Below are 26,496 nucleotides of genomic sequence, written 5' to 3' on the forward strand. Positions count from 1 at the left end.
ATACGTTCTTCCACTTATGTATGAAATTCCGTCTACATAACCGAAACATTAATGGGGTCCCGCGGAAATAGAGCAAAATACAGCTTCCTATGACTGAAAGTCGGATCTTTCGTAAGTTGGTAGAAACCTGCGCATACTTCTATGTGACATTTCGCCAATCTAACTTTAATTATTGGCTTTAAAGAGAACACTTCCGGTAACCGGAAATCACTCAAAAGTATAGAAGACTATAAATTAATTACATTTGGTAAACATAATTGTTTTATCGTGTTTACAGACACTCAGACGGACAGGATTGCAAAACTAAGTTTTTCCGGCACCTTAAATCTCGATTTTTATTTTTGTCACAATTACAATATATACATCCTTTATATTCCATATATGATAAAGCAGGGAGATGTAAAACGGTGAAAACTGTCCAAATTTCATTTACATTTTGTGCACGATTACAATATTCTGACTATGATATGTATAGATCTACGTCAGTATACGAGAAAGTGACATGAGAAAGGTCCACCAGTCTTTTACTACCCACGGGCTCCCGGCTGCTCTGTTATTTGTGTTGTGATGCCACCACGCCACTGAATGTTTGTGTTCCACAATATAAGCACGATTAGTAAATAAGCAGGCTACTCTCTTAGGCAATTAAATCGAAATTATATAATGGGCTAGAATGTGCATATGCCTAGCATATTCTAATTCTAGATAAGACTGCGCCTAGCCTACTTGTCAGTCGGCCTAAATCATGGATTGGTGCGTTGTTTGGTTAATGTTAGCTTCGGTCAAGGACGTGAACATGCGCAGTGTCTACTTCATTCTTTTGGTCGTGTTGGGATTTTTGAGTTCAGGTGATGTTGCTAAAAAACGTATTTTAGTCTCGAACTTTCATTTAATAATATGTCATCTAGATTCTATATCCCCTTTTCTATATAGATCTAGAGCGATGTAGATGTAGTCTATCTATCTAAATTACGTCAACAATATAAATGAAAGTAGATCCTAGGTCTCAAGATCTAGATTCTAGATCTAGATCTAGCTAGATCTAGATCTAGATCTACTCTAGTCTAGAATCTAGATCTAGATCAAGAAATCTACTCTAGAGTCTAGACTCTAGTCTAGACTCTAGAGATCTAATTCTAGAGTCTAGATCTAGATTCAGATTGACTTAAAAACTAAAAAACGGTCTAGATTCTAGATCTATTTCTATATCAGGTATATCTAGAATCTAGATAGATCTAGATCTAGGTACTTCAGGTACTAAACTAGTCTAGAATCTAGATCTAGATATATCTAATTATCTATTATCTAGATCTAGAATCTAGATCTAGTAACTAGCATAAAAAAGTAAAAAAAATGGTTTGAGTTTGATTGCATTAATTTAAGCCTAAGCCTTAGGGTAAAGGAGGGCGTTAAGAGCCGTGTGGTATTAAGCCCCAATCAACACCCCACCCCCACAAAACCCCCAATAACACTGCTAATCTTTTTCTGAGGTAATAACCACTGCTGTTCTTTGATAACAGAGAAGCAGAGGATTCATTTTATGTAATTTATGACCCACTTGGTCCAATTGGGAGAGGATGAGACAGGATTTAATCCCACTGCTCTTTCCCTAAAATTTCTCATCTCCATAAAACCATTTTGTGAACTTTTTTTCCAAATAGACATAACTTGGGAAACTTCACTTTGTAATAAACTAAATGAGTTTTTCAAGCCCATTCTTTGTTCCTGTATTAGAGCATTGGCTGTTGTACATTTTAACACTATTTTGATAGCTATGGCTAGAATAGTTTTATTTTGGTGAATTTTTTTTGCACAGTGATTATTGGTGCCAAAACAAAATGGCCGACATCTGTCCTATTTTACCATGCTATAAAGTTTTTATCATTATCAGAGTAAAACTTGAGTAATCATTACCATAATGGTTTTATTTGTTAGATAATAACTAAATCTACATGAATACATTAATTTTGTCCACTAGCTTGCCTGTTCAGAAAAGTTATAACAGATAATGTTATGTGGCTCTTGAAACCCTATGTTCAAGTTTCTCATTTATTAGACCACTGAATATGACACAGGTATAGGAATAGTTAACACAAAATGTATTAATTGTTAAACAGACTTGTGTCTAAATGATAGAAATACAATTCTAACCTGCTAAAAAGTAAAAATTCAGCCATCTGATGTTAGCCAGATAATTTTTAAAAGGTACAGGTACTTATTACCCCTAAGGGGCAATAAGCCGACTCAGCCCCCACCTGTTTCTAACCAACCATAAAACTTCTAATCTCTTTGTAGGTAACAGGAATAAATGTTCTTAGGTCTCAGCCAATCTGGGGTGGTATGTTATGTAATTTATGACCCTCATGGTCCAGCAGGGAAGTAAACAGACACATTAATACCACTGCTCCCCCCTTACAATGTCTTACCCCCATGATACCCAGCCCCCACCAGTTTCTGGCCCACCATAAAACTTCATCTCTTTGTAGGTAACATGGATTACAGTTACAGATCTCAGACAGTCTGGGGTGGCATGTTATGTAATATATGACCTTCATGGTCTAGCAGGGTGGAGACTAGGAATCAGTACCACTGCTCTCCCCTCACAATTTCTCACCCCCATGATACCCAGCCCCCACCTGTATCTAACCCACCATAAAACTTCATCTCTTTGTAGGTAACATGGACTAAGTTCTTAGATCTCAGCCAACCAGAGATAGCATCTCCTTATGTAATTTATGGCCCTCAGGGTCCAGCAAGGAGAACAAAGGGGAAACCAGTACCACTGCTCTCCCCTCAACATTTCTCACCTCCATGTCATGTTATGTAATGTATAGCACACATGGCTTATCAGGGGAAAGAATTAAGGCAGATTAGTTAGTACCACCCCTTTTTACATACAAGAATGTTAACTCTGGACAGCTACACACTAGTATACTAGCTACACACTAGGCATACTAATGTGCCTACTGTAAACTACTAGACTTTAGGCCCTATGTACACCTGCAATTGTATCAATTGTAGACTGGGCCCATTGGGGCCTAGTGATAGCTAATATCAGTTAAAGTGTGTGTACACAGCATTAACTATTTTGGGGTTAGAAATTAATTATTTTTATTGCGGAGTTAGTCAAAACTAGGAGATAATACTTATTGCCCCATTGCCCGGCTCCTTTCACCCCAAATGCTGATTTTGGGGGTATGACAATAAATGTTCAATTACACCCATTTAAAGTATATTTAATAGACTTTGTTATTATTTTTATATTGTGTAAGATATGTTAGAATAATTTTGCCATATTTTCAATACTAAAAAATTCTTAGATTAATAGAAATCTTTAAAAATGTACAGGTGCTAAAAAGTGTGGCTCTTAACGCCCTCCTTTACCCTAATTATTAAATTAAGCTGAATAAGAAGGTGACTGCAGATTAAAAGAAGCAAAAAAATTACAATCACAGAACGTGAGAACTCAGAACAGTTTTTGTTTTAGAATCTAGATTAGATCTAGAAGCTAGAAATCTAGATCTAATCTAGAAATCTAGAGTAGAATCTAATCTAGAGATCTAGCTCCAATAGTTGAAAAAATATTTAGGCCTAATATAAAAAGTTAGGGGGCTTATCCTTTTTTTCCCTATAAAAAAAGGTGCATTTTTTAACGCAGGATTTAAAAAATTTCTGTGATAAAGTTTTTTTTTAGTGTGAATTAAAATGATCATTGTAAACTGTGATAGAATTTGTTCGAACTTTCCAGTATTTTTTTTTATCATATAGATCTAGACTTTATAGATCTACGCCTATGGGAGCATAATAAACCATAAAATAAGATACCTAGCCAGGCCTATGGGATGGGTAGAAGGGTAGAATTTAAAAAACAAACAAAAGTGGAACATTGCATGGGACACCCCCCCCCCCCTGTTTTTGAACACGAAGCGCTTTCATACAACCACAGTTTAAATTTTAACTATTTGAAATATTAAGGTTAAAATAACTCAAAATGAGTAACTATGGGTGTGTCAATGAATAATATTAAATATTGATCATAGCATGAAAGATTTTTGTATAACATGATGCAAAGCTGATAAATCATGCGATGCTACTAAACCAAAGTCTGGTTTATGTGAAATAGGCCTACAAAATTATGCCAAATTTAAACTACTGAGCATTTAAGTCTCAAAATTTGCCTAACTTTAGATAGCTCTCTATAGGCCTACTACATAAGAAATAATCAAAATATTGCTTGTTACTCTGTTAGCCAGAAATATTTGGTTGAAGAAGGTACCTTTTAAAAAACCAAAATTTTTGCACAATCTGAGTGTGAGCTCTATCTATTAAAAATATCAAGCACAGAACTTAAATGAAGTTCTAAAAATGTGTCTATTAATAGAATTTTCATTGAGCTAAAGAAATGGTACAACTCACATTGTAATTATGTAGGCCTAAACGATTTTCACTATCATTGTTCCAAAAGTGAAGATATGTTATTACATGATGGCAAGTCATTAAAGACCCTTAGTCTGATTGTAATTAAATGAAGATAGGACATGGTCAGATGATAGAACACCCAAGTGTTAACCTTAAATCTCAATCTAGCTGTAATCAGTACCTGATATTCTTATGGAAATTGAAGGCATCTGGGCATATTCATGACCACACTATTTTAAAAATGATTTTGTTATCATGTATTACACAACCTTAGATGTTTTTAAAATAAATTTGGTTATGGTAAAGCAGGGCACTAGGCACCACATTTTTTAGCATCTGTACATTTTTAACTTGTAATTCAACAGACCTCCTATGTTACAAGTCCATATACACTGTATCACTGTAATCCCACGATCTACTGACAATGTTCTTTCTGTTCAACCATTCTGTGTGTACACTCAAGGTTTCTCTTCGTTTGACACTTTGGTCGCAATCCCCACATCTCAAACATGCTGGGTCTTAGTTGAATCTATTTCCGCATTCTTTCTCCGTCATTGCCTGATCTCTGCACACAACTGTTTGCTCTCAGCCTTTCTGCCACGATCGTTTTCTCGGCTTTTCTGCCCCCAACCGCTCAAGTATCACTGCTTATAGACACCCTGACATTGTGTCTTTCATACAAACATCTGTCACTTCCTGTTTAATAAAAAAGTTCTATCAAGGTCAAAGTATTCTCTTTCAGTACCACCAATTGTGTAATATTTTGTAATGGTTGGTCCATCTGTATCTTCTACATTGGCAACAAACAACTTGTTTACATCAAGTATCATGTCTTGTTAACATTCAAATTCTATATTAGTCTCTAGTTACACTACATATAAACATCATGTTTATGTCACAGTTTCATGAAATCTCGGTTTGGTTTAACCTTGTCCTTGTAGACAGACACCAAATGCCTTATTATCTATTGCATTATTTGTAACTTCACACCAGGTACATGTGTCTTAATGGGACAGGGATTAACGCCATAAAACTAAAAAAGTAGATTTAAATATGCGATTAAAAAGATTTTTTTAATAAAAAGATTTTATACTTTGTTTCATGTTGAAATTCTGGTGTGGTAAAAGTTTTGCAGTCTTCTTCACATTTTACTGCCAACCTACCAAGGAGGTGTAGTGTCACATGAGCAGCATTTTTCACTAAAAAATAAATCGCCTTCATTTTAGTTGTCTTGCTTTTTATCAACATTGCTGAATGTGTGCTGAATTCATTAATAAAACAAATTTACAAGATTTGCCACGAACAAAAACAAATGTGAACTAATTAAAAGCTTTTTAAAATAGGATGCGGTTAGCACTAATGGTTGGGGCATCTAATTAAGCTTACAAGATGCCATTGTAAAATTGTAGATTTCTTTTTACGGCTGGGTGCTTCAGGACATGCACTTTTGTTATTAATCAAGCAAATCCACAGAAACTTTTATCCAAATAATTTGCTTGCAATAATATTTTTAAAAAATGGAAATATTTTTTGGTTGCCTTCGTTACGTCCGCCATATTGGATTTTAGAGTATCTTTTTCAAAATGCTACTGCTCAGCAACTCCTTGAGGTAAACATACAGAAATGCAAGTATTTTATAGAGTAATGTTAGCTTGAAACTCTTTTTTAGCGCAATTTCCTTACAGGAATTGCAATTATTAACTAGTCATTTCTGGATGAATGTGTGTCCCCAGCTTTAAGTCGTATCTCCTCCTCAACAAAGCAATATCGAGGTCTAGTTCCAAATATGTTAAGCAAGTTCCGAGTATGATTGTGGGCCAAAAAAATTCTCGGAATTCCTTCCTGGATTTCCCGGAAAAGCCAAAAAACCTCCAAAAAATGCAGTTTTTGGATGGATGTGTGTCCGCAGCTTTAAGTCGTATCTCCTCCTGAACGAAGCAATATCGAGGACTAGTTCCAAAAGCAAATATGTTAAGCAAGTTCCGAGGATGATTGTGGGCCAAAAACATTCCTGGAATTCCTTCCTGGATTTCCCGGAAAAGCCAAAAAACATAGAAAAAAATGCACTAGACATCTTTTTTTAGCGCAATTTCCATACTGGGATTGCGATTATTAACTCGTTATTTATGGATGGATGGATGTGTGTCCGCAGCTTTAAGTCGTATCTCCTCCTGAACGAAGCAATATCGAGGACTAGTTCCAAAGCAAATATGTTAAGCAAGTTCCGAGGATGATTGTGGGCCAAAAAAATTCCTGGAATTCCTTCCTGGATTTCCCGGAAAAGCCAAAAACATAGAAAAAATGCTGTTTTTGGCCCATATCTCGGCAACCAGACCACTTAGCGACTTGAAACATTTACCAATCGATTCCTGCCATAATTTAGAACAATATTGCCGAAGAAAGTTTTCAAAAATATCCTTTTGTTTAGTCACAAAAGTTTTTTAAAAATGACAAACACCTACAAACCGATCGTTCTCCTAGCTTGAACGCACCCCAGCATTATACGTCTTGTGTTTTGTCCCCGTGTGTGCTTTACGCTACGACAGAGCTACGGGTTATGAACATAATACACTACAATACTATATAGCAATATATAGATATAGATCTATGGGGAAAGGGATGTGTCAAAATAATGTATTTTTCGCTGTCTTTTAGATCTTGCTGTAAGTTTATTTTTTACTTATTAATTCAAATGTTATTTTTGTACCCTATTAATTTATTTACAATGTATATGAGAGTGATAGGGAGTTACAATTACAAGGTTTTGTTTCGCTAGGCCTAATCATTTTTTCACATTTTTTAAAAACAAACTTGATCATTATCTATTTTTAGATAACATAAGGAAATTGCGCTTAAATTGTCACTAGACTTTTTATTAACTTGTTTTAGTACATTTTTATTTTTAGGAAAATGTTGATAACATTTATTTTGAATTTTTATATCAGACTGTTAACAGCTGAAATTTGCTCAATCAACACATTTCAGTCCAGAAAATCAAAAGTAAGAAAAATCTTTAAGAAATGTTCAGTAGAAGTTGTTTGTATATGTTAGGAGAATAATCAGGCCAAGTTTCATGACACTACAAGGAGAACTGAGGAGTAGTGATTTGAAGAGTAAAATTTGACGTTTTGAGAAAATCATATATTGAATTTCAATCATAACCTAACAAATACTAACAAAGTTAAGATTTTGAATTATAAAGTTTTATTTAACAGATATGCATGCAATGATGAATTAAACTTGCAAGTACATTATAAATTTAAAGTAAAAAAATTATCATTCAAAGATTTGTCAATTACGTAATAGTGAAACAACTTTTTTCCTAACATAAGCTATTTTAAAACCTTTACTACATCTATCAGTTCTATATTGTTTGAGCATATTTACATTTTACTTTGGCAAATGCTACTTTTTCCTGCCATCTAGCAGATTTTCAAGATTTGTATTCCATCAAAATATTTGAAGTGTTTGTAACAGTTTCAAACAATACATGCTAGTATTCACCACTACCTGTCCCAATAATTGATTTATTCATATATTCATATGTCCTGTTATTACGTGTGCACTGACCAAAAATTAATGTTCAGTTTCCATGATTTTGTCTGGTCTCCGATTTCTCAGGCTTTTTCTTACCAAAGGTGAATTTTATAAAGTCAAGTAGAACAGAAGTTATTTTCGTTATAAAAAACCAACACTTTACAACAGACATGTTTTGAATTGAATATTTGTAAGTAAACAAGGAAAAAGAAATGTGTGTCAAAGGGAAATAATCACTTTTCCCTTTTTTATTAAATTCGATTTATTAGTTTTCTTTATTATTTTTTTGATAAAGCTAGATTCTGTGTCTTCTTTTTGGGTTTTGCAATGAAGGCCAGTGAGTTGACGAGAATCCTTCCATCATTTAGACCGTGAAGATAATACAAAATAACAACTTAAGCCTAAAATTAATTTAGAAATTTTATATTTTTTAGAATAAATGCTTTAAAAGTTGCAGATCCAGAGAACTTGAAAATAATTTGTTGAGTTTAAGGCTACATTTCTATTTATTTTTATCAAGCCTAAGTTATAACCGGATGTTTCACTTTTATAAGACAAATATTGATTGGCTGTACAGTAACTTAGTGATCGATAACTATTTGTTTACAAAACTTTGTAGATCAAGTTTTTAAATAACAATGCAAATTTAAACCCCATGACCTAGTTTTTCTTTTTAGCTTACAATGTGTACAATAGAATTTATGGCAGCCTATCGAATAGCAGGATGCCATTGTTTATGTCGCCATTACGTAGGAAACCAAATTGTTTTTGCTTTTTTTTTTTTTTACATTTTTTATTTAGTTACCGAAAATGTTAAAAACATCAACTACATCCAATCTTTAGTAAAGTCCGAAAAAAACCAGACAGACAGGATTTTATAACCATATTAATTGTAACTACGCCATGCAAGATTTTTAAATTAATTAATGGGCCTCTCGAATACTTTCTCGCTCACATCCATTGAATAGTAGATTTTAAATTATGCCTTAAATAAAATTTAGAGAGAAAAATATAATAAAATCATAACTAATGTTCATATGGCCTAGTACATAGTAAGGCAGGAATAATCAAATCATTATCATTAATGTTATGTTTAAGCTATGCAGGGGTGCCACTTTTCCAGGCTAACCAGGATTTCCAGATTCGAGAGTCGTATTTTGTTCACTTTCCGGATTCGCAAAATTTGATATTAAAATTTCCTGGTATTTGTAGTTTAAAAAATAGACGGTTTTAAACTTGAGAAATGTTTTAATTAGCAAGACTCCTGGGCCTTTTTACAGCTTATGGCCCCTAATGCCTTTCACACATGCGTAGATGATACAACATCCACTACTGTGAAAGCAAGGCTAGTAATCAACTTGACGAGACATCATTTTTACGCAGATTATTTCGTTTTTCTTCACGTTGAAAAAACTTAAGGAATCATAAAAGAAAATCAGATTGGTATAAAAAATTTAAGTTCGAATGCAGTCATCTTTACTCTATAGACACAGGGGTGCCACTATTCCGGGATTTTCCGGATTAAAGAACCGTATTTTTTTCACTTTCCGGATTTGCAAAATTTGGAGTTTAAAAATTTCCGGCTTCCCAGTTCTAAAAAAAATATTTAAATTATAAAATTCGTTATCGCATTTTTACTGCTTATGGCCCTTGTCGTCTTTCGCGCATGCATAGGTTGTACCATATCCATTGCTGTGTAAGCTAGCCCTAAACCTAGTGATGTCATTAATATTACGTTGCTACTTTCGTTTTCTTAACTGACACTGAAACATGAAAGAACTTAAACATCTAAGTAGAGAAATTTGATGTGTATGAAATTTAAAGTTCGAATGCAGTATACTGTAATTTATAGCAGGAAACCATTTTGCTGGACTACAACATTTATAAATGCTTCTCTGACCATTACTGGCCTTTGAATACCCTACATCATGCCGACATGACAGTCACTGCAACCTTATTTTCCAATGCTTAATTTGATTTCATTGTGACCTCGCAGTGTTGTAAAGTTGTAGTGACCTAAATTAAATTTCTTAAATAATACTAGGATCGCACATAAAGCAGTCTTTACTACACTGATAAGAATTTGATTCATTAGTTTGAAAAGAATAAATGGTAATTTTTTTAGCTAGAATCTGAACCACTCATAATAATTATCTACAAAATTTGTTCAAAAGAAAAATTAAGAAGACTTACTAATTAAACTTTAAATAAAATTGGAACAGTTTAAGGAAATATTGAAATACTCACTACTAGTTGTCAGTAAACCTGTAAACAAACAAGGCTTTAGTTGTCATACTCAGCTGTACAACATCACACACTTGAGTCTATTTTGTTGTGTAATCATTAACCCTTGTTACAAATTAGGCACTAGATGTTTGTAACACCGCAGGCCTACTCTCCAAAATTGTTATATACAATAAGTCTATTTTTGGCTGGACCACAGAACGTAAATGTTGCTGTGAAATAACATACTACACACTTTACACAGAGCTTACACTTGTCAAGCGCTTGTAGTGCTTGTAGTAGAGAATGGCGGCTGATATGAAAGAGTGAAGCTGTAGTCAATTTTAATATTATTAACCATTCATGGCCCATACGAGGACATAAAATGCTGTATCAACAAGGCTAGATGTGCCTTCAACTCACTGCGCCCGATGTGGAGGTGCACGGCACTGTCACTCCGGAGCAAAATTGGGATTTTCAACACAAATGTCAAGGCAGTGCTGCTCTATGGCTTGGAGGGTTACGAAGACAAATACTGATAGGCTACAGGCATTCGTAAACAAATGCTTACGACATATACTTAAAATAAAATGGCCAGACAAAATATCAAAGACCTGTGGCAAATTTTAAAGCAACAGCCAATAGAGAAAGATATCAAGGCCGTAAATGGGGATGGATTGGACACACGTTAAGAAGAGAAAAAGAAAATATAGCAAAACATGCTATGGACTGGAATCCCCAGGGAAAAAGGAAAGTGGGCTGTCCAAAGAAAACACGGAAAAGAACGGCTGAGGAAGAGGCAAAAACAGCTGGGCTCACATGTGCACAGATTAAGGGAGGAGCCCAAAACCGAGTCCGCTGGAAATGTAGTTGCAGCCCTCTGCTCCCCAGGGGGCCACAAAGGAATGATGATGATGATGGCCCATACAATCTCTTAAAACACCACCCTTGGCATCCCAATATAAGGGGCATAACTCTGTATGAACAAGTGAACCCTTTACAAAATATTCAATTGTTTAAATGAAATTAATAATTAAGATAAAAAGTAATGTACAATGTGGGAGTTAAATCTGGCTTTCCAACAATATTAAATAGAACAAAATATAAGTACAGTATAAAAATTAAAAATGTCAGAGAAAATCCTAAATAGGTCATTTGGGGTAGTCAACTTTTATTATTTTTGTTTAAACAACTATGATTTTAATTAAAAAGTTGAATATCAATTTATGTATAAGACATACAATTCATAAAAATACATGCCTAGATACGCTTTTAGACAGGTTTTTTATTATATTTTAAATTAAAAATTAAACAGGACAGATGAGTGTAAAATTTCTGGATGGAAAGTATTTTTCAAGATCGCATTTTTATTTTCTAGAAATTGTTAGTGAAATTTGGCTTTCATTTCTAAATTAAATAAAATTAACATTTTTTAAGGGAAAGTGAAAATATGCAGTCCTATGCACCAGTATAATTTACTTAGAATAGTAAAGCCTCATCAGGTTTAGTTTTGAAAGTATTAAATAGTGGCACCTCAACATATGTGTGCCCAGACAAGAGATTTTTTGAGATACATGCAGCCATGAGGGTGATTTATTGCTTTAAGAGCAAAATTTGAGTTACAAGTAAATGGATCCTCTGGTTTAAATGTTCAATACAAATAACATCTGAAACCGCTCAGATGAAAATGAGTAAAGCATGTAATAAATGAAAAGACTAGTGATGAGAAAAGCAATCACGAAAATTAAGCAAAAGTAATAATAAATTATCAAATAGCATTAAAGTTCAGGGTTGCCTACTTGTAAGGTTTTGTCAGTAATTTTGGGAATTTGAAACCCAAGTAAAAAATTTACAACTATGCCATGAAGATTAGGTTTGTTGTGCCTTCAGTCAGTATCAAAATGGTCTGAGTTTTTTATATCCACATCCTAAGGTTTAAATAATAAAAGAATAGCCTAAACTATGCGAATGTAGGTTTCTATGTATTTATAAAATTATCTGGTTGTGAGTAAAACGCATAAGGGAAAATCGTAGCTGCGGAATTATGGGTAAATAATTAGCAACATAAGTTACTGAGGCCCATCTAGATCAATTTTGAGTTGTATTTTAAAAAAAAAAATCTTTTCTGCTAAATATAACCTAGATAACAATCTAGATTTTTTAAAAATCAAGAAATATGCTAATTATAAACACCATAACCTGTGTGATCAGCCTCTCTCAGTTTCCTATGAGTGGGAGAAAAATCCTCACATGGTTGAGAGGTCACTTAGTTCAATTTGGTTTAGATATTTGTAGTGTAGGCCTGTATCGTAGTTCATACTACTCATAGCAAAGAACAAATCCTATTTCAAATTTTCCATTGTCGCCTTACATGCTGAATTTCGCTGCTTTTTTAAAAAATTAGTCTATGTCTTTAAAGTAAAAAGTAGCATGAGTAACATAACGTAGCAGTTGCCATCATTAGGCAAATTTTTGTGATATTATAAAATTGGACTTATTTACATTGCATTAAAAATTTGAACAAATACTGACAGTTATGGACAGTATCCAATTATTACAGAAAATCTATGCTCTTGTTACTGAAAAAAACTTTTTTGGTAGGCAGCCCTGAAAGTTCAACTTTGATTAGTGAATTTTAGTAAAGTTACGTTTAGTTGTTAAGTTTAGAATTATATGTAACCAGTAATTTCATTAGAGTGACCTAAAGAGTTTAGCTTTATGTTTTTACAAAATTTATTTATAAACGCATTTTCATATAAAAATTATATAATGAAAACTCATGGGGTAACCAAATTGGGGCAGGCTGAAACAGATTAATAGCATTTAATAAAATTTTATTCAAAAACTTCTTTGAGATAATTACAATTTGACATATGAGTAATAATGTTACGAAATTAATAAAATTCATATCTTGATGTACTACACAGAATCCTTTTCTCAGTCCAAAACTATCAATTTGACACCACACCTTTCCATCAATCACTAAATTAGTTAATAAACTAAAAATGAGTCCACTTGGACTCATTGAAATGAAAAATTAATGACCTTATAAGTAATTTTAGAAAATGGTTTTATTTGTTACTTATGACATCATTTAGTACATCATAATTTTATCAGTTAATAGTGTAAAGAACCATCAAATTCAGCTGTAGCAAACATTAAAACTTTGCATTTGTGACAGTTTATTGCATTAATATCTTGCTTTTTTCCAAACTATTTACATGTATATATGTTTTGCACAGGTTGCAAGTAGCTGGGGTTAATTTTTTTAGCAAAAACGTTTAACCTGACCTGTTACTCCTTTTTTCACTTCAGTTTTAATATACATTTTATTATATATATCCATGTTTTTATCATTTCTCTTTTTCTATAGATTTTAACTGAATTTTTTTCTTTCGGATTTTAGAGAAGGTATTTATATTTTTAAGTGTTTTTTTTTTATTTATCATATACTACAACCTAATTTTTTTTTTAAAAGAAATTTCTATAGAGATAAACCTTTATAATTCTAATTCAGTCATTTTAAGCCTCCTCTGTGGTACATTTCTAAGCAAATACATTTCAAGAGAATCATTTTTCTCTGAGATGTGTATTGTTAGACCAATAGTCTTGTTTTGTCAGTTTATTAAGGCAATTAACGTTCGTTTTATCTTATTTATTCTTACCCTTTGATGAACTTATTATAACAATTTCCCAAAATATGTGCTGATCTACAATTGTATCTAGTGTTAAGAAAATCCCTCTAAAGAGAAGATATAAGAGCCTTAAATTTTATTCTTTTTGTTTCTTATTTTTTGGTTCTAGGTGTATTTGAACATCAAATCAACACACTGCTAGACATCACTATTTTTTATTTGCTGATTGGCACAAATTGTTGACCTTTAAATCAGTTGTTTAAAAAAACAACTTTCTAGACAATTATTTTTGCAATTTTAAAAATTAGCTTAGTCTTTTCGAAACATTCGATAGTTACAGATTTATTTATTGTACCTACCCATTCAGTACACTGTTAAGAATAGAGTTCAAATTTCAGAAGCAAACAAAGTGTAGAGAAGTATTGTTTACGTGCTAAAATTTATATATTGATAAAACTCAACATTTTGCACACTTTGAATATTCTAGCTTGCAATCATGTCTGTGTACATGATGACTTGTGTACTGCTTCAGGTATCAAGTACACATTCTATATTTTAGGTTTCTAACTTCTTTTGAGTGCTTTCCTTTGACTGAAAGTGGTACTTTATTTCTTCTTAAAAACAGTCATAATTTGATATAATTTCTTACAAAGCAGCATATTCTAAGAACTTTTTGCTTATGTAGGTCTAAAATTGACCTAAAGCACAGTCTTTTTTTTTAAAACTATCCATCCAGTCTTTTTTGTGTGTTGTTTATGAATAAAAATGAGAAAATGAGCATGAATGATGTCAGCATCTTGTGATGATTTGATGTAGAATATAGTCCAATTAGAAAAGAGGACCACCACACTTGCATCATTGTTTTTCAGTTTTCAGTGGTTTACTTCTTTTCCTTTCCAGATCTACTAGTTCTTGTGAAATTATTTATGTTTGTTCATTTACAAAATTTAGGTGGCATTGTTTTTATTAAAACTTTAAGAGTTCATTATGTAGGCCTACTAGTATTATGGTCTACACCAGCAAATGAAGTTTTAATATCCTTAAAGGCATATAGTTTGCATATATTCACCCATTTAACTTCAGTTTTAGAATGTTAAAGCCCTATTTCAATTTGCAATTTTATTTGTTAAATGAATAATGATTTTCATATGATTGATGCTCATTATACAAAAGCTGTTATGCTTTAATATAATTTTTTTTAGTTATCTCAAGTTGTATTATAGTATCAAGTTTAAAAAAGCATATTATGAAATTTGCACAACTGCTCCTGTGCCTTATGGTCTACGTTGTAGGCTCTAATGCTTTGAGTACCGAGTACACTATAAAACATACTTACTGTCTTAAGTATTAGCAAGATTGGCACTTTACCTTTTAATATTTAAACTAACCTCCCTTCTTTCTTTCCCTTCAGGAGGCTTTTTAATTTTTTTTTTGTTTATATTTTTTTTCTCCTCTCCCCTTGCCCCACCTACCAAAATAAATGCTTCTGATGATGACCATGGCTTTTATCAGCATTGGTAATAACACCCTGTGCAACTCAAGAATAGCAACACATCTGCAACAATGGAAGATCAAAATGATGGTAATTTCTTTATTGATGGTAAACAATTTTTTTATTCATTATGAATTTTTGTTGATTTTTTAAAAACACTATCCTTAATAACCAACCTGTTAGCTAACACAAGTCCAGTAGTTTGATGTGATTGTTTGGAAATGCTTGTTAACCTTCACCGTACGTCATGGATGGAATCCACACATTTACATTTAATTCTTAAATGTCTGCCTAGTCACACTATTATGTCGTGAGTGGAAAACACTCAGTGACAAAAATAAAGAAGTTAAATAAAACTTAAATAAGTACATGAACTTTAAACAATCTACTTATGGCAGCTAAACAATCGGGAAATTAAGGGGCAGTATTCTGATAGTTTTGGGCTCTGAACTACTCTTGAACTTTTGGGGTAATTCAAGGACACTTTACTAACATCATACTGGACAACAAATTTGACTTGCTCACTGTGCAATGAAAAATTTTATGCTTAAAACGTGATTTGATGAATGGAGGAAGGAAAACAAAGACAATTAAATATTCATTGGTCCAATTACAGAGCTTTGGAAAATTTTCTCTGGATACTTTGTACCTAGAAGTTGCATCATAATTTGCACATGAATCATCAAATTTCGTGAAAGGTGTTCTGTCATACTAAAACTAAACTAGATAAGCATGGCATCAAAATTTGCATGTGATACAGAAACGTTTTACTTTGGCAAACTAGCATGTTCAAAAGTGGTGTCCAATGGGGTCTACGTCATTTGCCCGAAGGCTGAATTCCCGAATGGACACTTGCCCGAATGAGACAAATGCCTGAATGGTCACTTGCCTGAATGCGACAAATGCCGAATGGACACTTGCCCGAATGCGACAAATGCCCGAATGCCACTTGCCCGAAAAATGTAATCAATAATATATTACCAAATAGTCATTCGTAATCAATTTAAATTTGAAATTTTGATAAACAATACATATATTAACAAAAATAAAGGGAAAATATTAAATATAATATATGAACACGAAGACATTATTAATTAATTTGTATTTAAGTAGAGATCAAACATAAAAGACTAACTTTAGTTTTTAAATTAGCCGCCTAGGCCCCGCCCCATTCTTTTGTTGAATTATCACCTCACAAGTTCAGCATAACGAGATAAATCAAACAAACGCGCCTCTGTTCAATGTTGCGAGACGCCGCGCCCTATAAACCACCGCAACACGTCGGCTACACAAGGTGGTCAAAACTTACACATCAAAAGAATGTTAAGATACCGGCGCCAACATCACCGTACATTTATTAAAGAATAAAGAAATTTTATTACGGCAAGTTCTCATATTAAAAAAAAATAAAAGCTCAATTTTAAAAATATAAACAAATTTGTTTTTATGCTTAAAACTGTTATCAAAATTTCAAACTTGAATTGATTAGGAATGCCTATTTGGTTATATAATTTTTTATTCAATTTTTACCTTTTTCGGGCAAACGGCCTTAGGGCAAGTGTTCATTCTGGCATTTGTCGCATTCGGGCAAGTGTCCATTTGGGAATTCGGTCTTCGGGCAAGTGTCTTTCAGGAAAACGTCTGGCTTCCTGTCCAATGATATAGTTATGTAGCATATACAGCAGGGGTCTCCAAACTGCTGCCCACGGGCTGCATGCGGCCCGCGAAGTCCTCTCATCCGGCCCGTAGATATCTTTTTGTCCACGAAAAAAAAAAGTTTGTTGGAGGTGGCTGAGGAACTATGCCCAGAAAATTCAAAACAACTTGAAAATGTAGCGTTGGGTGCTAATACAATTGCCCACCGTGTTGCAGACATTGGTGAAAACATTGTGACTCAAATAGCGAAAAATACAAGCAAGTTTTCCTATTTTTTAAATTGCAATGGATGAGTGGCTAGGCAGCTGTTCTACCTCTTTAACTGCTTATGTTCATTAGAGGTGCTGATGAAGACATGAACCTTAACACAAGAGCTGTCTTCCCTACATAACATGTATATCACTGTTGCCCGAGACGATATATTCAATGAGTTAACATTTGCTGATTATAACTTGGACTTGACTAACCTCAGTTAAGTGACTGTTGATGGGAGAAAGTACATGCGTGGCAAAAAGAAAGTCTTGGTTGGACAAGCGAATAAGAAAAAATATTCTACAACCAATGTTTCTGCACGGTATTATTCTCCTGTATTTTCTCCTGGAGGGGGACACTTGAAATGTGTATATATATATCTACATAAATTATATTTCATCGGTGGGGGGGGGGGGGAGGAGAGAGTAGACGTTCTTTGAGAGGGGGGATGCTCTGCCACCTGGAAGAAACTCTGGCCCCCGAACTAATATTTGATACTTAATGCGGCCCTCTGATTAAAAAGTTTGGAGACCCCTGATATACAGTATTGACACTTTGCCAACCTCATGGGTAATGATGACCAAAGCACAAACATAAAGCAGGCCCAACCATTCATCCATGCTTTTTATTTTAGAGATTACAAAGCACGACTTGACATGCAAACATTCACCAATACACTTTTTATTGTTTTTCTATATAACATCTAAATTGTTTTTCTCTTTATAAATGTATTTGGGTGGATTCCACCCATAAAGAATGGCAAGGTTGGTAATCTTGAGTTACGGGGAGGGTCAAAGATAGGTATGATGAGGGTTAAGGATGTTTGAATAGTTTCTCTGTGAGGGTTAAGGATGTTTCTATATAAGGTTATTGTCTTTTTCTGTCACTGTTTATAATTAGATTGAGGAACAACAAGACTGCACATTACTTAATAGCTCAGTACAGGATAATGAAATTCTGAATCATGTTTAATTATCAGATCTGCATGAGTTATGCTAACATTTCAAGATAAAATTGGGTTGTAGTGAGGATTTTTAAAAATGTAATTGTTACATTTTTGTGACTTTTTTGAGGATAATCAGCTTGGCATCATTTTAAAAAACTACCTTTAGGCATTTCTTCCCACTGATTATCGACCATTCATGTTTAAACAGTTCTTTGCATCCAAACTTCCATTAGGAATTTTTTAAACAGTACGATATTTAAACATCTTTCATTTTGATAAGTACTGCTTTAGAAAGGTCATTCCAAATTTAATATCCAGATACTAAATTTAACTCATAACATGACAGTATTGACAGTTTACTTGCAGATATTCTACATTAAGGCTAAACTTTTTGTACCTCTTCAGCCAAATCATTAGTTATCTGCACCAATTTTTAGCAGAAATCCAATTTTTCAGCTGATTTTTGTTGATTTTTACGAAGTTTTAAAAATTAGAACAAAATAATGGAAATGACCTTTTATGGAAACTGCCAACACGTGCATTCCACATATTCCTATTTAAATCAAGTATTATAGTATCATAACAATTTACAGCTAATGAGCTATTCCAAAAACATAAATAACGATGTGGCTGGGCTATCAAAATTGTTAATTTTGGTTTAGATATCAGACCATTTCTAATTTCAGTTTATCTAGTAGATTTCATTTTCCATCACATGAGCCAAAACTTTCAAATTACAATTAATCTAGGCTCTTTACAGTTAAAAACTAACATTTTACCATGCCAATCTTTAAAAGAATATAAGGCGGAATTTAAATTTGAAAACAAGAGTACAATCAGACAAGATTAGTACAGTTTAAATTAGCTTAATGTTAAAATAAAACTTAATTGCCACTTTTGTTACATTGTAAAAAAAAAAATTTTTTTTTGAAAGTTGTTTATAAGGTAAACATGAAATTTTTCGTTTGCTGCTTTGTTTACAAATGTATTCAGAGATGCATCTTTTCCGCTTTTTTCAGAAAGAAATTTTCTGGCAAAAATATTTTTCTGCCAACAGACTTTTGGAAAAACATCAATGTTTTCAGCTGATCTATTTTTCCGTTTGACTACCCATATTTGAATGGTCCCCTCCAGCTTCATGACTGTTTTACTGGTTTTACAGAATAATGCTGTTCACTCTGTAACTAGCTTAAATTATTTGGGGATGTGCAATAGTCAACGCTGTGTAAACTAACTGGCCATTTGAATGTGCTACAGCTGTTTATTTAAAAAAAATTATTTACTTTCAATTTACCCACAATTTTCTATAACTTTATAAAGCTTGTCAGAAGTTGTCAGAAGTCCCTGAAAAAAATTATTGGAGAGGTGGGATCCAACTTTTTGATGCAATTTGTTGTGTGGGTACAATTCGGCTCATTAACGCGACGTCATTTATGTAAGACTGCTTGGCTGCGCCTTATATATAACTTAACCGAAGTGGTTCTTTATAGGATTATCTCCAGCTTTTCTACGGAAATCTTTTTTCCTACAAAAAATTGCTGCGCCTTATATATAACTTAACCGAAGTGGTTCTTTATAGGATTATCTCCAGCTTTTCTACGGAAATCTTTTTTCCTACAAAAAATTGCTGCGCCTTATATATAACTTAACCAAAGTGGTTCTTTATAGGATTATCTCCAGATTTTCGACGGAAATCTTTTTTTCCTACAAAAAATTGCTGAAAGCTATGGTTGTGCTGATTGTGAGGCCTATGACACAAGACCGCACTAGCACATACAACAAGCGCTTTTATTTGAATATATAATTTTAACGTGATTATTTTGAGTTTTTTACTAAATTTTGGAAGGAAACAACCCACCCGATCTATGTAATAACTTTTGATAAAACAATTGTAGGTTTACTATGATGTGATTACATGATCAATCAGTGCCTAGATCTAATGGTCTCTTAAATTGCATTTTAGCCACCATGACTGCAACCCCCCCCCCCCCCCCCCCCCCCCCCAAGAAAATTCTAAATTCCTCTTTTTTTCTTAGGTCTTGTATTTAAAAAACTAGAAAACAAATTACAGATATATCTCACTCTCATCTGTATACTGTATGCAATTCAAATCTAATCTAAATTTGAACACTTACTAAACTTGACATTGATGTTATTGCTGTACCTTTTAATATTGGAAAAAATGTTTGTAAACCTACAAATTTTACTAGATAACCATGAAGAACTGCTAGAGTAGTTTTATGTGCCATTTTTTCTTCATTAGACAATGTGTACATGACAAGGTTTATATTTAATAGCTCTGAGCATTATAATCTAGATTAATATGTTTTATCTATTCCATTGAAATGTGTTCTTGCTATTGATTATGCTGTGTGATAGCACATTTTTTATTTTTCAGATTCAAGCAGCACCAACTTGATCATCAATTATTTACCTCAGACATTGTCAGATGATGAGTTCAGATCGATGTTCTTAAGTGTTGGTCCAATTAAGAGCTCCAAAATAGTAAGAGATAAAGCAACTGGGTATAGCTATGGCTTTGGTTTTGTTGATTTCCAACATGCAGCTGATGCTCAACGTGCAATTGAGACACTTTCAGGCTTGCAATTACAAAATAAAAGAATCAAAGTAGCATTGGCCAGACCTGGTGGTGATCAAATAAAGGGTGCAAACCTTTATATCAGAAATTTGCCTGTTCACTGGAAAGAAGGAGAACTTAACAAAATATTTGACCCTTTTGGAAAAATCATTCAGTCAAGAGTATTAGTAGATTTATCTACTGGAATTAGTAAAAGGGTTGGTTTTGTTCTGTATGACACTAGAGATGAAGCAGAAAGTGCAATAAAAGTTTTAAGTGGCAAAACTCCAGAAGGCTGCACAGAACCAATTATGATCAAATTTGCTGATGATAATACCAAAAAAATGAAACAGGGCACAGTACAGTATGTACCAATACCGAATTTTGCTGCTCCCGGCCCCATGAGGAACCAAATGAATCGCTTCCAACGCTTTAATCCTATGGCTGGCAATTTCAATGGTTCTCCTGGCGTCCCTCAAGCTCAGCAAGGGGGGTGAGTATTTTTTAATGTCTCAATTAGTTTTTATGAGATGCAACTTTTATGGGGGTTTTTTTCTTTCAGAAATCTGCCTTTTCTACTTATGGAAAATTTTCTCTGAAAAAGAAAATTGATATCTTTCTGCGTGCTGACTTTTTAAAAACAAAATGGATGTGTTTTCAGGCCAATATGACTCCTTTTTTTTACTCAGTTACTGCATTATTTGGTGAAAAAAGGAAAACTTATAAATTTATTAGTCTTATTAATCTTTTTTTTTTTTTTTTTGGAATTTGGTATGGTAAAATACCATTAAAATGTATGCTGAATTTATAATACAAAATTTTGAAAATGTGATTTTTTTTTTTTTAAAGTGTAAAGTGTAATCCTTTGCACAAACTAGCCAGCTTACTCTATTAGAGTTAGAAAAGAATGATCAATGATTATATGATCATTTTATAAGATAATTTTTTAACCTTAAGACCTGCACAAAAGCTTTTTTTTTCAATATGGCTGCTGTTGGCATGGCAACTATTTTAAAAAGAGTCCCTGATGCATTCAAATATGCAAATATTTTACCTGAAGTATTTAGATACACACTAATTTAAAAGAAGTCTTATTCAGTTTTTTTTTCCAGATACTACTCCCTTAACAATCTAGAAAGAATTATTTTTTAAAAGCATGACATCATGTATGGACAACTCAAAAACAAATTCCCCAAAAATATTGCCAATTAAGCTTCCAAATTCACTGCTCTATCAATTAATATCAACAACATTACCGAAAAATGTCTGGCTAGAAGATTATGAATGGGGAAGATCGAATATGCATTTTGCTGTCAAAAATCTGTTTACCGCCTAAAAGTCTCTCAGCTACAAGCCTACTTATTTTCTGATATTTGGCTAGTGAAATTTAAATATAAACAGCTCAATTTCCTAAAATAAATACTATAATTATGAGTGTACAAATCTTGCCTCATTTTATAAATATGTTGCTAAAACATGTATTAAGTCTCAAATTATTTTTTTTAAAGTATGGAAAATTTTTGGAGAAAGTATTGAAAATATCTTTAAAAAAAATGTCTGGAGTTTCATTTTCAAAAGTAGTACAAACTCTGTAAACATGAACATCATTGGTTTTTTCTTAAACGCATTATATTCTATTACTAATCTGTATACAACTTGCACCCTGTTCCATTTACATTGGCTTTTAAACATTGGTGTTGCAAAAATTTTAATTTCCATTCAGAACTTTTCCACTCTTAATCAGCGATGTATTTTCAAAAAAAAATTAAAAATTAGGAAAAGGGTATTCTAAATGTTGTCTGTCTAAATGGAAATCATATCTTACTGGCCCGGGTTCTTTACAGCTAATCTCACTGTCAGATATGTGGTAGTCTAGTTATAATTTACCGGTATTTTTAATTAGTTTCCATTTTGAAATTTTTTTCTACCACCTCCACCATTTCCAACTGCTTTCCATTTAATTTCTGAACTTCAAATTGATTTTGGAATCTTTGCAAACACATCTTTCTTTTTAGCACCAGTCACTTATTTCAAAACTTGAGTTCAACTCGCTGTGACCCAGAGTACGTGATTAATTCTGCTTGCTTGGAGAAAAAAAAATGACATCTATTCTGGTTGATCTCATTGTCTAGATCTTTAGTTATAAGGTTAAAATTACAATTTTGCTCTTGACTTTTGAAGACTTACCTTTTAAAAATGTAGATACACTTGCAGTATTTTGATAACAAGCTTTGATTAATTATGCACTAAAAGTAGAAGTAGAAAATAAAAATTAGGTTCTTTAAATATATAAGGCTCCACAATTACAATAATTATTTAAAATAAACCGGGAGTGATCTCCCCTAAACTTTCTCGAATATTCTTATATAAAACAACAGGGGATGGGAACTCTGGATATAGACATGATTTTTAATCCATTTTAAATACTTAAAGTTTTAAAAATAGAATAAAATCTCGTAGAAAAAAGAATTGCACACCAAGTGAATGCCAAATAAAATGTGCATAATAGTGCGCAATATTATTAGTACTTTATAAATTTACATTAGTTTTTTGAGAAATCAAAAATAGCGTAAATTACTACTTCAGGTCAACGGAAATTACTCAAAATTTGACAGAAGGTAGAGAATTAGATCTTTTACTTACTTGTGAAATTTCATTTATCTATCTATATATATAATTCTCTTCTTCGAGCCGTTAGAAAACAAGCTGCAAACGCTCTCCCTACCTCCCCACCCCTACATGGTTTTAGTGAGCTGTGTTCACTCTAAATGTTTACAAGCAGAGCCAACGATTTTAAACGTAGGGGGGGGGGGGGGGAGGAGGGGGGGGAGGGAAGGAAGGGGGGGGGGGGTTATGGTCCTTAACGAGCTACTTATAGTGTTTTAAAGAAATATTTTCAGTGTCAGCGTTGGTTTTGTCGAATTCACAAATTATGAATTATTGAAAATTAGAAACAACTAAATAGCGGCGTATGTTATGCCGCGGGCCGGCTCGTTTGAAATAGTACTCAAGTTATAGGCCTTTTGAAAAATTCAAAGGGAAAAAAAGTACCACTTCTGGTTATTGCTTTTTCTAAAACTAATGCTATTATATTTAGCATATAGTTATACTAGTTATAGCTCAAAGAGTAAGCTTTAAAAAAATGGCAGAAAAATTCCTGCCGTTGCCGTGGTGATGGCGTCCATTTTGGTTTTTATTAACCTTTTTAACATCAAAATAACCGAAATAACCAACTTCAATAAAAACGTACAGGTTTATAGAGACACATGTTGGTAATGTTTCTGATAGCTTACATTTTCAAATTTAAAAATATTTTTGGTTTTACCATTTTTCTGAAAATCACTTTTAAAAAATCTAAATTTGTGCAAAAAATTAACTAAAAATAGTTGTTATAAAATTTCACTGCACCTATCTTTGATTTTATAAAAATTTTGACTCATTTTTATTATAAGACAAAAAGCATTAAAAATAGTTTTTTTCACTTCCTCCTTTAGATACACTTTGTTTGTTTATAACATTGGATTTCAAGCAACTGACCGTACTTTGTGGCAACTGTTTTCCCCATTTGGTACTGTACAGAAGGTAAACATAATGTTGGACCATGAAAAGAATCAATGCAAGGGATATGGCTTTGTTACTATGACTAATTATCAAGAAGCTCAAAATGCAATTAATTGCTTAAATGGATACTTTTTTCAAGGAAGAGTTCTCCAGGTAATACTTTAACTTGCAATGCAATATTTTTTGTTACAACTAGCATGCCCCTCCTGCGGGTGTTAGAAGAAAGTCAGAGGATAGGCCGGGGGTAAACTGCATCCTACAGGGGCATCGCCGGACACGCCTGATTCATTTTAGTGAACGATTATAACACCCCATCTTATCTATAGTCTATTGCCCGGAGCGCCTACACTACCACCTAGCACGCCATGGGGTGTGCTATATTAAAGCCTTCAGTGTACGTTAATCATTGTTTTCACAGGAAAGCACAGGGCGATAAATTGAACTCTGCAGGGGTGACTTGGATGTGCCTGATTTGATGTAGTCAAAGATTATTGTTGCCTATTGTGTCTTTAGTGTATAGCCTCTTTAAAATGAACGTAAGCGCCTTACTGCTTGCGGCACACAATAGCCTGGGGGCTGTATATGTTGAAGTTTCAACGCTGAATACAGTAGTACTCCTTACCTGCTATTGCTTTTTGTATATATAGTTAGATATGTGCAATATATTTTACTGTTTGCTTTTTGGAATCTCTTAATTCATTTTGTTTTTAAATCGGTTGTGATCTGGTGAAAGCACACAATGGTGATATGCAATACAGGACTTTTCAATTTTGTTTTCATAACTGTAAAATCAGTTTAGCCTTATCTTTCTTCTTTACAGGTTAGCTTCAAAGGACAAAATCAAACTGGGCCTAACTAAGTAAGCATTTCAACTCAAGGTGTAAGAAAGATTTTTGCAGTAACTAGGCATTTTATTTGGGCACCTTTATTTGGTTATGTAAATATTTGCATATTTTTTTAAAAAAATGAAACATCAGTTTTAATATGTACTGAAACAAAAATGAAACATGATCTACCTAATTAACAATCCTTTCTCATTTTGTACATGTTCATTTAAAATGTATTTATCTATTACTTTAACTGCTACCAAATTTTATTTATCAAAACTGTCAAGCTCTTATTTCTTTTGAATAATAGTAAATTATCCTAGTTATTTTGTTTTTTAGTGAATGGTAAGAGTATTTTGTTAAATGTTATTAGTTTATGCATTTTTCTTTGTTTGTTTTTAGTTATCTACTAAATGTATTTTCTTTTGTAATTGCATATTTTTTTAAAGTTCACTTTGTGTATGAAAAATAATTTTCGGACCAAATGTAACTTTAAATTGCCTATTTAAACTGGTACAAAAAATTATGGAGATTGTGTTCATTTCACCTGTAAATAACATTTTCCAGTATGCATTAAAAGAAACTTACATGCTTCATATGTGTACTTCTTATTTTAATGCCATTCATAAAGTAGGTATTCTAATTGACGTCATTTTAGAAGGGTTTAAAAAGTAAAAAAAGGTGGGGGTCTTGCTGTAGTAATAGTTCTAGTTTTAAAACCGATATTGAAAGTAGGAATGTTTATCTACATCAGGGGTCTCCAAACTACGGCCCGCTGGCCGGATGCGGCCCGCGAAGTCCTCTCATCCGGCCCGCAGAGATCTTTTTGTCCAAGGAAAAATCGTTTGTTGGTGATGGCTGAGAAAGTTTGCCCAGAAAAATAAGACATACCTGGAAGAAACTGGCCCCCGAACTGAAATTTGATAGTTAATGCGGCCCTCGGACTGAAAAGTTCGGAGACCCCTGATCTACATGGTGATAAATTTTTGCAATCAGAAAAAATACTAGTGTAAAGCAGGGCACTAAGAGCCATGTTTTATTAGGACCCGGTCAGCACCCCACCCCCACAAAACTACAAATCTACTGTTTATTTTTAATAACAGAAGCAGAGGATTCATTTTATGTAATTAATTTATGACCAACTTGGTCCAGCAGGGAGAAGACCAGACAGGAATCAATCCTACTGCTCTTTCCCTACAATTGCTCACCTCCATAAAACCATTTTGTGAACTTTTTTTTTCCAAATAGACATAACTTACGAAACTTCACTTTGTAATAAACCAAATGAGTTTTTCAAGACCATTCTTTGTTCCTGTATTAAAGCATTGGTTGCTGTACATTTTAACACCATTTTTATAACTTGGCTGGAA

At 33.2% G+C, this 26,496-nt stretch overlaps 1 protein-coding gene across 6 annotated transcripts; it reads left to right on the top strand.

The window, feature by feature from the left end:
* Nucleotides 1-735: 735 nt before the first annotated feature.
* On the top strand, nt 736-25,720 carry LOC131940576 (ELAV-like protein 2). Of its 6 annotated transcripts, none has more exons than XM_059299288.1 (6): nt 736-848; nt 13,553-13,590; nt 15,226-15,414; nt 20,559-21,231; nt 24,233-24,452; nt 25,120-25,720. In XM_059299288.1, exons 3-6 carry the CDS (start codon nt 15,378-15,380, stop codon nt 25,156-25,158), a joined length of 969 nt encoding a protein of 322 aa, XP_059155271.1. In that variant the 5' UTR covers nt 736-848; nt 13,553-13,590; nt 15,226-15,377; the 3' UTR covers nt 25,159-25,720. The 6 variants fall into 6 exon arrangements, with proteins under 6 accessions (XP_059155271.1, XP_059155254.1, XP_059155263.1 ...); XM_059299271.1 differs by having other exon boundaries at nt 15,327-15,414; XM_059299297.1 differs by lacking the exon at nt 736-848 and adding an exon at nt 7,365-7,419 and having other exon boundaries at nt 15,327-15,414.
* Nucleotides 25,721-26,496: the final 776 nt, after the last annotated feature.

The sequence above is a fragment of the Physella acuta genome, unplaced genomic scaffold (genome assembly GCF_028476545.2).
Source record: "Physella acuta isolate Inbredline_101_S28 unplaced genomic scaffold, ASM2847654v3 ptg000022l, whole genome shotgun sequence".
NCBI lineage: Eukaryota > Metazoa > Mollusca > Gastropoda > Physidae > Physella > Physella acuta.

Coding starts and splice junctions, on each gene's coding strand:
- LOC131940576 (XM_059299288.1), top strand. CDS start 15,378: ATGGAAGATCAAAATGATGGTAATTTCTTTATTGATG. Junction 15,415..20,558: donor TGGTAATTTCTTTATTGATG/GTAAACAATTTT, acceptor TTTATTTTTCAG/ATTCAAGCAGCACCAACTTG. Junction 21,232..24,232: donor CCTCAAGCTCAGCAAGGGGG/GTGAGTATTTTT, acceptor TTCCTCCTTTAG/ATACACTTTGTTTGTTTATA.